Raw genomic sequence first — 14,460 nt, 5'->3', positions numbered from 1 at the left:
CCCCACGGAAGCCTGCAGCATGGGTGGGGAGGAGGAGAGACTAAAGATGGAATGACACCCCGTGATGGGCAGGGCCAATCCCAGCAGGCCCCGCCCCATTTTCAGTGCCAGTATCAGTGAAAATTCTCTTTCAGCTTTTTGCCGAAAGGGACAATTTCGGCGGCCGAAATTTCGGTGCATCCCTAAATATTTCCTCATGAATTTAGGCTAAACTATATTTTGCTACATTTCTTTGTGAAAATAACCCAAATTAGTGTGTATTATTTAGTCTGCAGGAAAGTTATTGAGTCCACAAACTTTGGATTGAAAATTGATTAATCCTGATGTAATGAATGACACCCATCTCATTTCTTGAGGCCTGAAAAATGCTTAGACTGTACAAATACCCCCAAATGACCTTTTTCAAAAGTAGACAATCCAAGGTATTTACCGTATATACTCGAGTATAGGCCGACCCGAATATAAGCCGAGGCCCCCAATTTACCACAAAAAAACTGGGAAACTTATTGACTCGTGTATAAGCCGAGGGTGAGACATGCCTGTCCATCCCTGTGTGTCCGTCCATCCCTGTGTGTCCGTCCATCCCTGTGTGTCCATCCATCCCTGTGTGTCCGTCCATCCCTGTGTGTCCAGCCTACCTGTGTCCAGCCTACCTGTGTCCAGCCTACCTGTGTCCAGCCTACCTGTGTCCAGCCTACCTGTGTCCAGCCTACCTGTGTCCCGAGCCTGCGTCCCGAGCCTGCGTCCCGCCTGCGTCCCGAGCCTGTGTGCTTCTGCCATGCCAGGATCGCCGCTCTTCTCGTCTGACAGACGGCGTTGGCGCCTCGGCGGCCATTCCACTGTTCAAAAGCCGCGCCTCCGTCTGTGATAGGCGGAACACTCAATTTCCCAGCAGTCTGTGTTCCGCCTATCACGGACATCCTCTCATCCTTGTCCGTAGTATGAGGATGAGCGGATGTCTGTAATAGGCGGACCACTGACTGCTGGGAAATTGAGTGTTCCGCCTATTACAGACAGGGAGGCGTGGCTTTTGAATAGTAGAATGGCCGCCGTCTGTCTGCTCGACACGCTGATCGGGCAGGCAGGCGGCGATGACTCGAGTATAAGCCGAGGGGGGCACTTTCAGCCTCAAAAAAGAGGCTGAAAATCTCGGCTTATACTCGAGTATATACGGTAGTAAGAGACATGGTGTGTTTTTGAAGTTGTAATGTTTTGTTAATTTTTTTTTTCTTTACACTGTCACCAGTATAGTACAGTGTCCTCATATAACTGGTATGGTGGTGATCAAGGATACCGACTTGTGACAGTATGTTAAAAAAAACTTTGTTCAATTTTTTTTTTTTTTATTACATTTTTTCCCAGCATACTGTGACCACAGCAATACAGTGTTACCATAGTAATTTTTTTTTTGTTTTGTTTTTACACACAATTGCTTATACTAGTGAATTTTACTGGTAAAAGGCAACCATTTTTACTGAAACTGACTCGTTTAGTGTGTATTGTTGTGATTAGCCACAGCTAATCACATGGTACATACAGATGGGCTGACATTGATCACAGGGTACAGACAGGGCCAATCACAGGTAGCAACACAATTGTATACAATGAATGGCATGAAAGGACGCCATCCATTGTTTACTGTCATGTGATCTGCTGTGATTGGTCTCAGCGATCACATGGTACTGGCAGCAGGCTGGTGCACTGATCAGTCATCAGCTATGTTTGGTAGCAAGAGCTGATGACAGATCGTGCTGCAGCATTGCCTGTGGGGAGCGTTCTGGAAAGGACATCATATGACGTTTACCCAGAGTGACAAATGACTTGGCCAGCCTAACGAATATACAAGTGGTTAATCCAATCCAAAATCCAAAACTTGACGTGGTATTAAACCCAAAACCAAAAATGTCATATATTGCAGCTTACCAATTATTAGATCGGTGTTGGGCAGGTAAAAATAAGGCAAAAAAAAAAAAAGCTTAAAAATGAAAATATGCAGCCATCACATCTAAGTACTGTAAGCTGCAATATAATAGATGCTTGTATTTGTGTTTCATATTGCTTTAATCCTTAGCATTTATCCCATCAATGAAGATTAACCCTTAACCACAAAAGTTCAAGTAAACCTGATCTGAAACCATCTACATTTAATTCAGGAAAAATGTACATTAATACCAGTATAATTCCCTAATCTAATACTAATTCATCCCCCACAAACCTGCATTTAGTCTGTCTCCTGCTGAAAGTTTCCCATCCTGAACAAAGATTTCAGAGTTGAATAAATTTGCTTCAGAGATGTGAGAAGACAAAAAGAGATTCAACTCACCTCTGCTGACTCAAATTAAATATCCATTTGGCAGAAGTCAGCCTTCATAATGCTTATTTCATCAGCCTACCTTCTATTTTACGCATGAACACTAATTATAGTCATTACAGTTCCTTACCTAGAGTAGGCCTGATGAGAGGCTGACTTTGATCCATAATATAATGGATTTCTTCCTTCACATCAATGATAGCAGCAAACATCTTTTCCTGATCAGATCCAGAAGCTCCTAGTCTCCGTGCATACAACCAGGATAAATTGGAATCCAAAAGATACATATTTAAGGTCTTGTTGGTCCTGCACCTGAGGCCAGCAATATCCTCATTGCTGATACGATAGCCAGGAGTAACTTGTCTCTTCTCCTCAATGTGAGGCATTATGGATAGATATTTCTGGCTTGAGTCCTTCCCATGGGAAGAAAGTGCAAAAGGTACATTCTCCTGATTGGAAGCTAAATCATCAAGAAGTCCTCTATTAACTGTCTGACAACATGCAGTATAGTGGTAATAGGGACTGTATGTACTTAGAAAGTTGCTGCATTCTCTCATCCTAGACATAAAGCCGAGAAAATATTGTTCTTTGAGGTAGAAAGAATCTAAGGCTGCTCCAATGTCCAGGAAGTTACAGTGGGGTGTGCCAACTCGACTGAGAATGACTCCCCTGGTTTGATTAACACACAGCTCACACACATTGTGAACTTGGGTTAAAAAGTGCCATTGTGGAAGGACAACAGTGTTACAGCATGGAAACGATTTGGAGAACATTAACACAGGATCTAGATTTCCTTGAAAAGTAGGCTCAGTAAAGTAGTTTTCAGTGCAGTTGTTATAGTTTACAGCAACCTCCATGATCTACAAAGGGAAAACATTTAAAGACCTGTTATACTTATGTAGTGACAAAAACTAAAACATGCAGTATGTGAGGACTTCAAGTGGCAATAAATCCAAATGCACATATTTTATGCAGCTTACCAATTCTTTCTGTACAATATTTTTATTGATTTTCATAGAAATGAAAACATCAGACGTGTCCATGCAAGGTGACAACAGTTAAATGGAAGAATGGTAATTTCTGGAAAGTACGTACCAACAGAATGGCTAAAGTCAAAACCCTGAGGTGCTGACCATAGGACTAGCATGACAACAACCAGAATCCAGTGATGTTGGATTATTTTGGGGAGAGCACACCCTCTAGAGCAGTGATGGCGAACCTTGGCACTCCAGATGTTTTGGAGCTACATTTCCAATGATGCTCATGCACTTTGCAGTGTAGTTGAGCATCATGGGAAATGTAGTTCTAAAACATCTGGGGTGCTAAGGCTCACCATAACTGCTCTAGAGTAAGATAAAGGACATGGAAGGAAAAGTAAGAGTGGAAGGTGTGGGAAAAGAAGGAGAGAAAGAAAGCAATAGGGAAAGGGTGGGGGGAGGGGGGGATAGTCAATTCTCCACAGACTCAGGAACAGGTTAGGACATCCAATTGTAGATATCTTAGACTGAAAGGGTTCACAAGAGATGAGGCATAGTCGATAAGGATGCTACACATCTATTCATTAAATCACCAGTTTGGTCATGCTCTTTTGGATTCCTTAAATGGGACCAAGGGATTCCTCCAGGCCTTGGCCCATCACCTGTTTGGCCTCTAAAAATAAGTAGGTGGCCATTTTCTGTTCAGAGAAGAGGCCTGAGATTCGGCAGTGTGATAAAGCAAACTTGGCATCCATAGGGGTTATTGAAACAGCGTTTGAAGCAGCCCAAAAGACTAGACCAAAATGCAGTCAGTCCTGGACATGACCACCATTTATTTGTGGAGGATATCACCACGTTGCCCACAGCCTCTGAAGCATTTATTACTATCATTTGGGTTTGCATGAGTTATGTGAGCAGGGCCCAAGTAGCCCTTGAAGAGGACCTTGTATGTTGATTCTACAATCATTGTGGAACATTTTTCTATATTTGACCAGGCTTTGCTCCAGTCCTCAAGGTCTATAGGGGTTGCAAGATCTTTTTCCCATTGCCCCACGTTGAAGCTGGTGGATAGAAAACTACGGCTATTCAGTCTTCCTAAAAGGGGAAAGTGTGAGGTTTGCAACTTACTAATTCTTCAATGTGGTGGGTGCATTTGTTTCTTTATTTTTACTTTTCCCCCTTTATTGCCAGAAACACACTTACTGTCTTAGGGTAGAGGGGTAGAGCAATGAAGACACCATTAGACAGCAGCATTGTCAGTCTGGTTAGATGGACTAGCAGATTTAGATAGACTTGACCAATAAATTGAAGCGAAAACTTTACAAAACAGTTTTTTTCCTTTTGGGTTAGTTTTTACATTAATGAATATAACTTGACCATTGTAAGCACCCCTGTCAGTGCGAATTGGTTTGTCTGAACCCTCCAACTGCTACTTTTGTTGGGCAGCTTGGACTGTTAAAAGAAGTTGAAAAATAACAGACCTACTGGCTGGATCACCAGGGGAAAATAAAGAAAAAAAGATTAAAGAAGAAAACGAATGCAACCATCACACCTAAGGACTGGTAAGCTGCACTATACTACATTTTTGTTTTGGGGTTTAAAAGTGCTTTAAGGGTTAACTTCAGATAGGTATAAAAAGACAAAATTAATGCAGCTATGTATTCATTGATAAACCAATAAATGCATTTTTATTTAAATTAAACTAGTGAATGCATCTGAATTATACTTCATATGAGCCCCTTGTAATCCTCTATATAGCACTCAGACTGGGAGAAAGCGGAGGGTCACTGGGAGTCAACCAGTTGTATTCAATGCAATTGTGCTGACAAGGAACAGAGATGCAGAGAGTAGTGAAAAAACAGATAACCCCCATGGGTCTCCTGCTGTCCCCTCACTGTACTGTTAGCAGGTCGGAGATGGAGAGATGGCAGTAGTGTGTTCTTCTAGTGTCGAGAACTGTAACAAAAAAAGTGGTCTCATTCACATGGCTGTGCAGTGCAACTCTCAGAACTAAGTGGATAAAAATCAAATATTTTTGTAATAAAAACAGCTCAATTTTATGCATTTCAACTTTAGCTTTTTGCCTGGAGTACAAACTTTATATTATGCGCCTGCTTTGCCTTCATTTTACGCTTTAAAAATACATACAATAATTCAGGACAATCCTCAAGTGCACAGAGATTAAAATGTTTCATTGAATACTGATCAAATACCATAGAACAAAGAAAATGCAGCACAGCCTACACCACAAACTACACATAAGACAATAGAGCAAGCGCAGGTATTGTAATTAGTAGAACAAAGTGCAATCCCATACAATCTGAGTGCTCAGGAATCAGGCGGACAAGCTGTATGTATCTCTGTAGAGACAAAATAGAGCAAAGGCTACTACAGTTCATGTATCATGTTCTCACGTGAGCTGGTAAACACACTATGAATCTGCCCTGCAGCTTACAAAGCATTCTACAACTGGAACAAAATGTTCTGCCCTTGAAAACAAAGACAAGTTGCTTTTTATTTAAGGTCAAAAACATTAGATGCACTAAGCTGAAGGTTGTTTAACACAGGGGTTGACAAATTTGCTTGGAATCTAGGAGCCAGCTTAAAAAGTTAGGAGCCAGGTCCGTGACGGCGATCCGGACCTGTCCCTGGCCTGACATGGAGACGAGTGAGGGGAAGATAGCAGCGCCGTCGCCGCCCCCCCCCCCCTGTCTCCAAGTCATTGCCCATAGCTCTTAGAGGGACATTTTATTATTTTTTTTCAAATGACAATTTTTTTTTCAATTGCATTTTAGTGTAAATATGAGATGTGAGGTCTCTCTGACCCCAGATCTCATATTTAAGAGGACCTGTCATGCTTTTTCTATTACAAGGGATTTTTACATTCCTTGTAATAAGAATAAAAGTGACACAACATTTTTTTTAAAAGAACAGTGGAAAAAAAAAAAAGTTAAAATAAGCAGAAAAAATAATAATTTTTTAAACGCGCCCTGTCCTGCCCGCATATAAAATCGGTGTTCGAACCACACATAGGAGGTAGCGCCGTGATCGGTAGAGTGAGAGCAATAATTCTAGCCCCAGACCTCCTCTGTAACTCAAAACGTGCAACCTGTAGAATTTTTTTAAACGTCGCCTATGGAGATTTTAAAGGGTAAAAGTTTGTCGCCATTCCATGAGCGGGTGCAATTTTGAAGCGTGACATGTTGGGTATCAATTTACTTGGCGTAACACTATCTTTCACAATATAAAAAAAAATTGGGCTAACTTTACTGTTGTCTTATTTTTTTATTAACTAAATTATTTTTCCCAACAAAAGTGCGCTTGTAAGTCCGCTGCACAAATACGGTGTGACAGACAGTATTGCAACAACCACCATTTTATTCTCTAGGGTGTTAGAATAAAAAATATATATAATGTTTAGGGGGTTCTAAATAAAGGGAAGAAGTTGCAGGTAATATAAAACAGGCAGAGGAAACTTTGCAGAGGAAATTAGCATTGCTGGTTTGTCATACCAACAACGACCACAAGAGGGCGCCAGATTCCATAAGGAATCATAGGACCGCAGAAGGCCTCAAAGCCGCGGCCTAAATTTTCGGCCGCCGGCGGAACGGCCCGACGCGATCACGCTGGGGGGGTCCACAGAGACAGGATACCCCCAACTGTGCTGCCCCAGGCGCGAGGTCGCTATTTCTAGTCGCCAATGCGACCTGGCGACCGGGTTTTGTCGAGCCCTGGTTTAACAAGCATAGGGGTTTTCTAAAATCTAAGATATTAAAGTTGGAATAGGGGGACTGGAGAGTAAAGTGCAAGCTGCACCCACTTAAAGTGATACTAAACAATATGCTTATTCTCCAAAAATAATCCATACACATCCACTACCTACTGACCATGTAATCTAATGTTCATGAAATGGTTTATTACTGTGTTTTTCTATCGCCTAGCAATGTCCCCCACATGCTCCCAAATCTCTAATTTTTTCTGTTTGTTTAGAATGAGTACCGTATTTTCCGGCATATAAAAGGACTGGACGACCCAACTTTTCCAGTTAAAATATAGAGTTTGGGATATACTCACGGTATAAGACTACCCCTCTTCCAACGCACACCAAATAAAAATTAAAAAAACATCAGATTTGATTTCAATATGGTAATTTTAATTCAAATGCTTATGACAGGCAGGTACTTAGCAAGAAAATTGCCACTTCTAAACATAAGGCTGTTTGTCATCAAACATGTAAACATAAAACAGTGCAAGTGGATTAAACTTTTCCTAATTCACTCTAAAGCTGAAAGGTGGGATACGGCAATAAACCCATGGGTGCTGCCATGCTGTCTGTTTTCTAAGCCATCAACCAAACTGGAACTGATGATGATAGGAGGAAGATAAACAATAGAGAGAAAGCAAGTGTCAGTCAAGTCCCTGGCGAGTTAGCAACGCTCATCATAACTGCAAGCTACCGTATTTTTACAGGTTTTGCTGGCGTGACAGTTTCCCTTTAAAAGCCTTCAAAATCCTCCTGTTCGTCATCTGATATCATAAGTACATCAATGACATCTTGTGATACATTTGTAAGGCAGTCATCATATGGATCGAATTCCGTATCAGATGGTGTGGTCTCAGCTTCAGCTTCCTCTTCCTCATCTTGCCACAAGTAGTCGTCCTCCATACCATCTAATGAATTTGATATGCCACACTTCGTGAAAGACTTGATTACTGTTTCTGCATCAATATCATTCCAGGCTTTTATGACAAACTTGCGCAAAACAGCCAACTGTGGAGCACGCATGTTTCCTCCTTTTGATTTCTTTTCATTCCACTGTTCTCGAATGCGGTCTTTAAATGGCTTGTTTAGGCACACATCCAGTGGCTGTACCAATGATGCCAATCCTCCAGGAATAACTTCCCATCTGTGTTTAGTCTTGCAAGCCTTTGCTTGGTGCTGGGAGTTAAATGAGCCCTGAACATATCCCACACCAGTAGACTACGTTTTTGAATAAGTCCCCTTGGTCGCCTGCTCCATACATTATCAAACCATAGCTTTACCCCTTCTTCATCCATCCAGCCTTTCATTCACATGTACAAAACAACCAACAGGGAACTTGAGTTTGGGCATTGTTTTTCTTTTAAAAATAATCATTGGTGGTTTGGCGCCATCAGCTGTGCATCCTAATACCACAGTAAAACTGGACTTCTCATGTCCTGTTTTAATTAAAATAGTTTTTCACCTTTTTGATGGACAGTGTTATTTCCAACCATATCAAAATTCATTGGAGTTTCATCCATATTTCCAATACTACTTAACGCATAGCCATGTTTAGTGCGCTGTTTTATAACGTATCGATGGAAACTATTTACTTTGCTATCAAGATCTGCAGGCAATTTTCATCTTTTGCCTCAGTACCATATTATGCCTTCCCATGAATCTAGTACACCAGGATACAGTGGCCTTAAATCTGCTGCTGTGATCTGGGTTAGATTTGGCCCACTGAAGTGCAAACAAACATATTTTATTTCCTGTCACTACATAACCATTTTGGCGATGCTCATTCACCATGTCTTCTACATGTTTTTCAAGTTCTGGCCAATGTGGGGTGCCCCTTCTTAATGCACACTTACCCCTTGGCATATCCTTTAATGCTTTTTCATTTGCTTTCCAGTCTTGAACCATCTTTTCTGTTACTCCATACTGTCTTGCAGCAGAGCAGTTATGTCCCATGGCAAAGTTTACAACTTTAAGTTTGAAACTAGCTTCATATTTCTTTCTTCTTGCTGATGGAGCCATGGTGGGGTTTTGACTGCTGGACATTTGTATACTGTACGGCATGTACAGGTATAGATACTGGTGCTTTACTGTATGTGGTACCCAGTATAACAGCTACCTTACCAGCGATTTGCTGGTTGTTGTAAACAAATCATATTATGGTTGGTCAGCTGTTAGTTATTAGTCCCTGCCTGCCCAGCCCTCCCCGTCTCCAAGACTAACGCAAACATGCCCTTTCACCCATATGGCCCGCCCTTGTATCCCATTACCGTATCATACCTCCTTCTCTGACTCTCAGATCTCACACATGCGTGCCTGGGCTGCTTCACTGCAGTCCTCAGGAGCGAAATATCGGAGTCAGAGAAGGAGGTATGGTAATAGGATAAGGGAGGGTCAGATGGGTAAAAGGCGTGTTTTTTGGGCCGCTCTGTCTTTTTTTCCCGGGCATCCTGCACGCCTGCAGCTTGCTCATTACTTGTAGCTTGCATACAGGGCGGATGCGATGGCGGCCGCGACGTTTTGGAGCTCCCTCCACGGCGACCACAGAGTCTCCAGTCCACCCTATAAGACGACACCTGGCGTATAAGATGACCCCCGACTTTTGAGAAGATTTTCCTGGGTTAAAAAGTCATCTTATACGCCGGAAAATACGGTAGTTTATATTAGTTGCAGTCATGTACACTGCAAATCCCACAGTTTATAGTCCCTAGTCCATCTTGGGAGCAAGCAAGAGAGAGAGGTTGGCTATGTTCCTACATACAGTGGGTCCATCAAGAACAAACACAGCCACCCTCTAACAGGAAGTCAGATCACAGCATCTAACAAAAATGTTGGCGATTAGGAGGAGGCTGGGAGTAACTGAAGACTTTTAGATTGAGAATACATACTTGAAAGTTGATTTTTTTTTTTTAAACAAGAGTTTAAAGTCACTTTAACCCTCACCAGTCCTTCAATTCTAATTTTGACCCTGCATGTGTTTAAAGATGAAGACGTCACCACAGATTTTTATACAGTAGACTGCTACTAGATGGAAGGTACCAAAACAGGACTGGCAAATTAAATGATAAATTATACAAATACTTTAAATAGTGGGGAGGGCAGATAGCAAGGATGTTAATAAGAGTAGAGGAGATGGGCTATAAGAAGAACCTGTTACTTTTCCTAAATGTGCACTGTTAAAGGTTTTCCTTTACTTTAAATAGCCGCTCTAAGTATTAGGGATACAGTGTAATTTACATAATACACAAATTTCTACCTAAAGCTAGCCATACATTTAGAATGGATGAAGGAATCTATTGATTTCTCTCATTCAGCCCTTGAGAGAAATCAATAGGACTCCTGTATCGATGCTTAACATCTTGGATGCCAGCTATTGTATTCAGACAGCGGCAGAACCCACGGCTGCCTGATGTTATAGGATGCGGTCATTCAATTTTCCACCTGGTTCCATTGGCTTTTGTACAGCCGAAGAAGGCAACAGGGCCACCCAGAGCTTGGATTTTGACCAATTCAGCAGGAATTGGCTGAACTCCAAAATGTGTATGGTTAGCCTAAGGCCATCCAAAATAATAACTTTGTTATATGTGAAAGTCACCATCTGACAACACATGTAAGAAACCATTCTCACCCAGTATTAAAGTATAAGTACTGTATATTAATTCTCTGGAGATGACCCACGGTTCTCAAAAACAAACATTGGGGCATGCTCAGAAGAACAATACAGCAAAGTAAGCACTGCTTTTTTTTTTTTTTAAAGGGTCTTTACTTTTAGGATACATCTACTTAGCAGGGGTTTAAAGGATAAGTCCACTTTAAGAAACATGTTACACCTACATTTAGGGTTTAACACCTGCCTCCCTCATCCCATGAGGCCCTTTCGCTGTGAGAGTGGACATGGGTTCTTCTTCCTCATAAGCCACTGTTAAATGTAATATTTTAAGATCCGTGAATGAATAAACTACAGTTCCTGTATTCCACCATGGCAGACAGGCTTTTAGTTCCTGATGGACTACGAGTGGGCAAAGCAGGCCACTTGTAGTCCATTGAAACCTCCTCCATCTTTTTAACTGAGATACAGGCAGAAAGCTGGAGGAAAAGAGTGCACCCGAGATCCACTGATCATGGGTGCAATGCTTTGCAGGCTCCTGTGTAAAAAAAAAAAAAAAAAAAACACATTTGTTTACCAGCAAAAATATGTGCATTTATTACTTTAAGATATACTTTGTCTTTAATTCATTGTATAGTACTGTATAATTATTCCGCACAACTGTTCTAAACCTTTGGTGCTGTAGAATTTTCCTTGAATTCTCTAAATGCCCTCAATAATATAAATAACATACTCTTACTTGCATAAGGCTGCCCCCTTGTGGAGGAATGTAGAGTGCAGTATAGTTGGTCACCCTCATTTTAAGATACTGTAAACGTTCCATGGAGTAATACTGCCCTCATGTTTTACTCTCAATAACAGACCTCTAATTTAGCTGCAAGATGGATTTGTAGCATTAATTATAGCGCACATAGAAAGGTGCTTTTTAGCCATTTAGGAGCTAACCCGAATAAACTAGAATCTCAATGTAAGTATGCCTGTTTCATACCTTGCCAATCAATGTGGAAGCTGGAAATCACATTTGGTACTACAGTGCTACTACAGTGATTGCCCTGGCTTCTGAGTTTCTGTGCTGAACAGCTGCTCTCCTGATTAGTAAATACAGGAGGTCACTCGCCCAGCATGGGCACCATTCAGAGAACTCTGCATTTTCTCAATGAATGCAAAGCATTTTCTGATTGGACAAGGTGGAGATTGTGACTTCACAGACCTTGCCTGTATCGTCCAATCAGGGAACGTTTTGAATTAATCGAGAAAATTCAAAGTACTCTCTGAATGCCGCCCGTGTTGAGCAATCAACCTCCTACATTCACTAGGCAGTAGGGCAGCCACTCTGTATGGGACCCAGAAGCAATTGGCAAGTACTGTAGCAGCAGTGTCTACTACAGCGATTTCCAGCTTCCATGGGGATTGATCAGGTATGGCACATGAATACTTTGCAAATATAGCCACACGCGGAATTCAGCTTTAAACATGTTAGTGCAGTTTTGAAAGACATTTTAAAAAATTTCAAATATGCAGATTTCAGTAAAAACACCTGGTGTACCTTACAATAAAAAGACAGATTTTCTTGCCTTGATCATGTAGGTGTCCCTGGAAATAGTCCCTAGACCCCCTATTTTCAACTAACCAGAAATAATACCAGGCACGTCTAGGTAGGGAGGAACAGTTGACCTACTCCCATGGCTGTGCTCGCTAAGACCTGAGAGCGGTTACATGACTGGTAGAGTGACAATACTGCTTCATCGAGTTGTTCTTACTAGTCACTTCAGGGCCAGTTGCTAGGGAGGAAGGAGCAGCAAGAGAGAATTGGTAAGGAGGAAATAGAGAAAATGAGGAGGGCTCTTTGCAAAGACACTGTCACTTGCCTGCAAATGAAGAAGCAGCAGCTACAGTAATAAATCATAACTGCTGTCTGCAAAGGTGCACTGTAAGAGAGCCTAAGTGACTCGAACTACAAGGCCTCCCCCTCCCAGTTTGAATTGTAGCATATCAAGAACACATAACTGCATCAATTGGTTTTAGATCTGTGAAGCGTTTAACCTTTACTCCTACATTATCCATTTATCACTAAAAAGAGGAAATGGACACATTTCACAGGATGAACAGACAATGTAAGAACACTGAACTGATTATATTTGTAATTAAGTATAATAAAGTAAAAAAGGTTTGGCTATATATTTTTAAATCTGTGTACTCTGACCTCGTCCAGCAGTGGATGCTCTTCAGCTAAAGGGTTGAAGGGTATGAACATGAGAAGGGCAGGACCTTTTTTCAGTTCATTATTCAGTAGTAAACTTTTAGCACCATGAGGACGCAACCAGTTCAAGAGGGTCTCTCGGCTGTCTAGTGCCCACTTGCAAATATTTGCAGCTGTGAAGTTCATTTCTTTGTCTGGGTATACCTGTCAGTGAAGTCAAATAAGGAAAATGAACAATCGCAAACATGTTTTCGTTATATAAAAATAAAAAAATAAAATAAAAAGTCAGAACCAAATAAAGACCTGCAAATAAGACAATAAAAATAAGTTTGTACTGTACGTCTATAGAACAAGGACCGTTTTCAAACTTTTTGGCTTTGCACTACTCCAGGGAAGGTCATAAAGAAATGCCATATTAATACTGAAATGCTAATGGCGTTGCATCACAGAAACATATATATTGGATGATAGCTCTAGATGGCCAAGTTTAGTTATTCATCAATCATGTTTGTGATGCCCATCTGAGACCACAGCACACAGCTCATCAAAGATCGCTATGGGGCTCTGGAGGAGCCATAGTGTAATTTGGTTTTGCATTTGCATTGCTTCCTGCATTTCCAAAGGAGGCAGGTGAACTATTTTCAGATTACTGGATTTAGTAACACTTTAATAACAACATTGTTCACATTATAAAGCACTATGTGAACTATTGAAGGTTACAATATAACCACATCCTTCCAAATTAGGCCCCTTTTACACAGGCTGACCGATTGGGTCTGCTTGTCAGTTTTCCATAAGTAAGAGGACTCCAGTGGCAACCTGTGAAGCTCTGGTGAACTCAATGCCCAAGAGGGTTAGGGCAGTGCTGGAAAATAATGGTTGACACAAAATTTTGACACTTTGGGCCCAATTTGGACATTTTCACTTAGGGGTGTACTCACATTTGTTGCCAGGGGTTTTGACATTAATGTCTGTGTGTTGAGTTATTTTGAGGGGACAGCAAATTTACACTGTTATATAAGCTGTACACTCACTACTTTACATTGTAGCAAAGTGTCATTTCTTCAGTGTTGCCACATGAAAAGATACAATAAAATATTTACAAAAATGTGAGGGGTGTACTCACTTTTGTGAGATACTGTATTGACAAATATATACATGAGCGAGCTTTGTCAGAGACATAGTTAATCAGGTTGAAAAAAAAAAGAAAAGTCCATCTAATAGCTCAACAAAAAAAAAAGAAAAAAAAAAACCCCCAAGCATACAATCCTATACCCACAGTTGATCCAGAGGAAGGCGAAAAACTTCAGCAGAGCATGATCCAATTTTCTACAGCAGGGGAAAGAATTCCTTCCTGATCCCCCGAGATGCAATCAGAAACCCCCTAGGTCAACGTTGCCTATAAATGTTTATACCCAGTTATATAATAACTTTCATGTTGGGTGCTGTGCTTTCCTTAGGGTCCCTTTGCTGGCTAGGAGGGCTGAGTCCTGGGGAGTTTTGGTTCATGCATGCAATGTAAAAATGACCCCCTTTCATTGCATCTTGATAATTTTAAACTGCCAAACACCAATTAGGCACCTTTCACACTGGGGCTCTTTGCAT

The 14,460-nt window shown here is 41.2% G+C and overlaps 1 protein-coding gene across 3 annotated transcripts in view; it reads right to left on the bottom strand.

Annotated features, from left to right (window-relative positions):
• The window catches only part of TXNDC11 (thioredoxin domain containing 11), a 148,408-nt gene that overhangs the window by 19,849 nt on the left and 114,099 nt on the right, over positions 1 to 14,460 (bottom strand). For 2 of the 3 annotated variants that reach the window (XM_077448976.1, XM_077448977.1), the window contains 2 exons: positions 12,859 to 13,059; positions 2,442 to 3,171 (listed from right to left, as the gene is read on the bottom strand). In XM_077448976.1, coding sequence (XP_077305102.1) covers positions 2,442 to 3,171; positions 12,859 to 13,059 — 931 coding nt within the window. The remainder of the gene's footprint in view (positions 1 to 2,441; positions 3,172 to 12,858; positions 13,060 to 14,460) is intronic. The other variant, XM_077448978.1, reaches the window with a different exon arrangement.

The sequence above is a fragment of the Lithobates pipiens genome, unplaced genomic scaffold (genome assembly GCF_037356315.1).
Source record: "Lithobates pipiens isolate NorthernLeopardFrog02 unplaced genomic scaffold, aLitPip1_a1.2 Scaffold_22, whole genome shotgun sequence".
NCBI lineage: Eukaryota > Metazoa > Chordata > Amphibia > Anura > Ranidae > Lithobates > Lithobates pipiens.
This window is presented reverse-complemented; position numbering and strand designations above follow the sequence as displayed.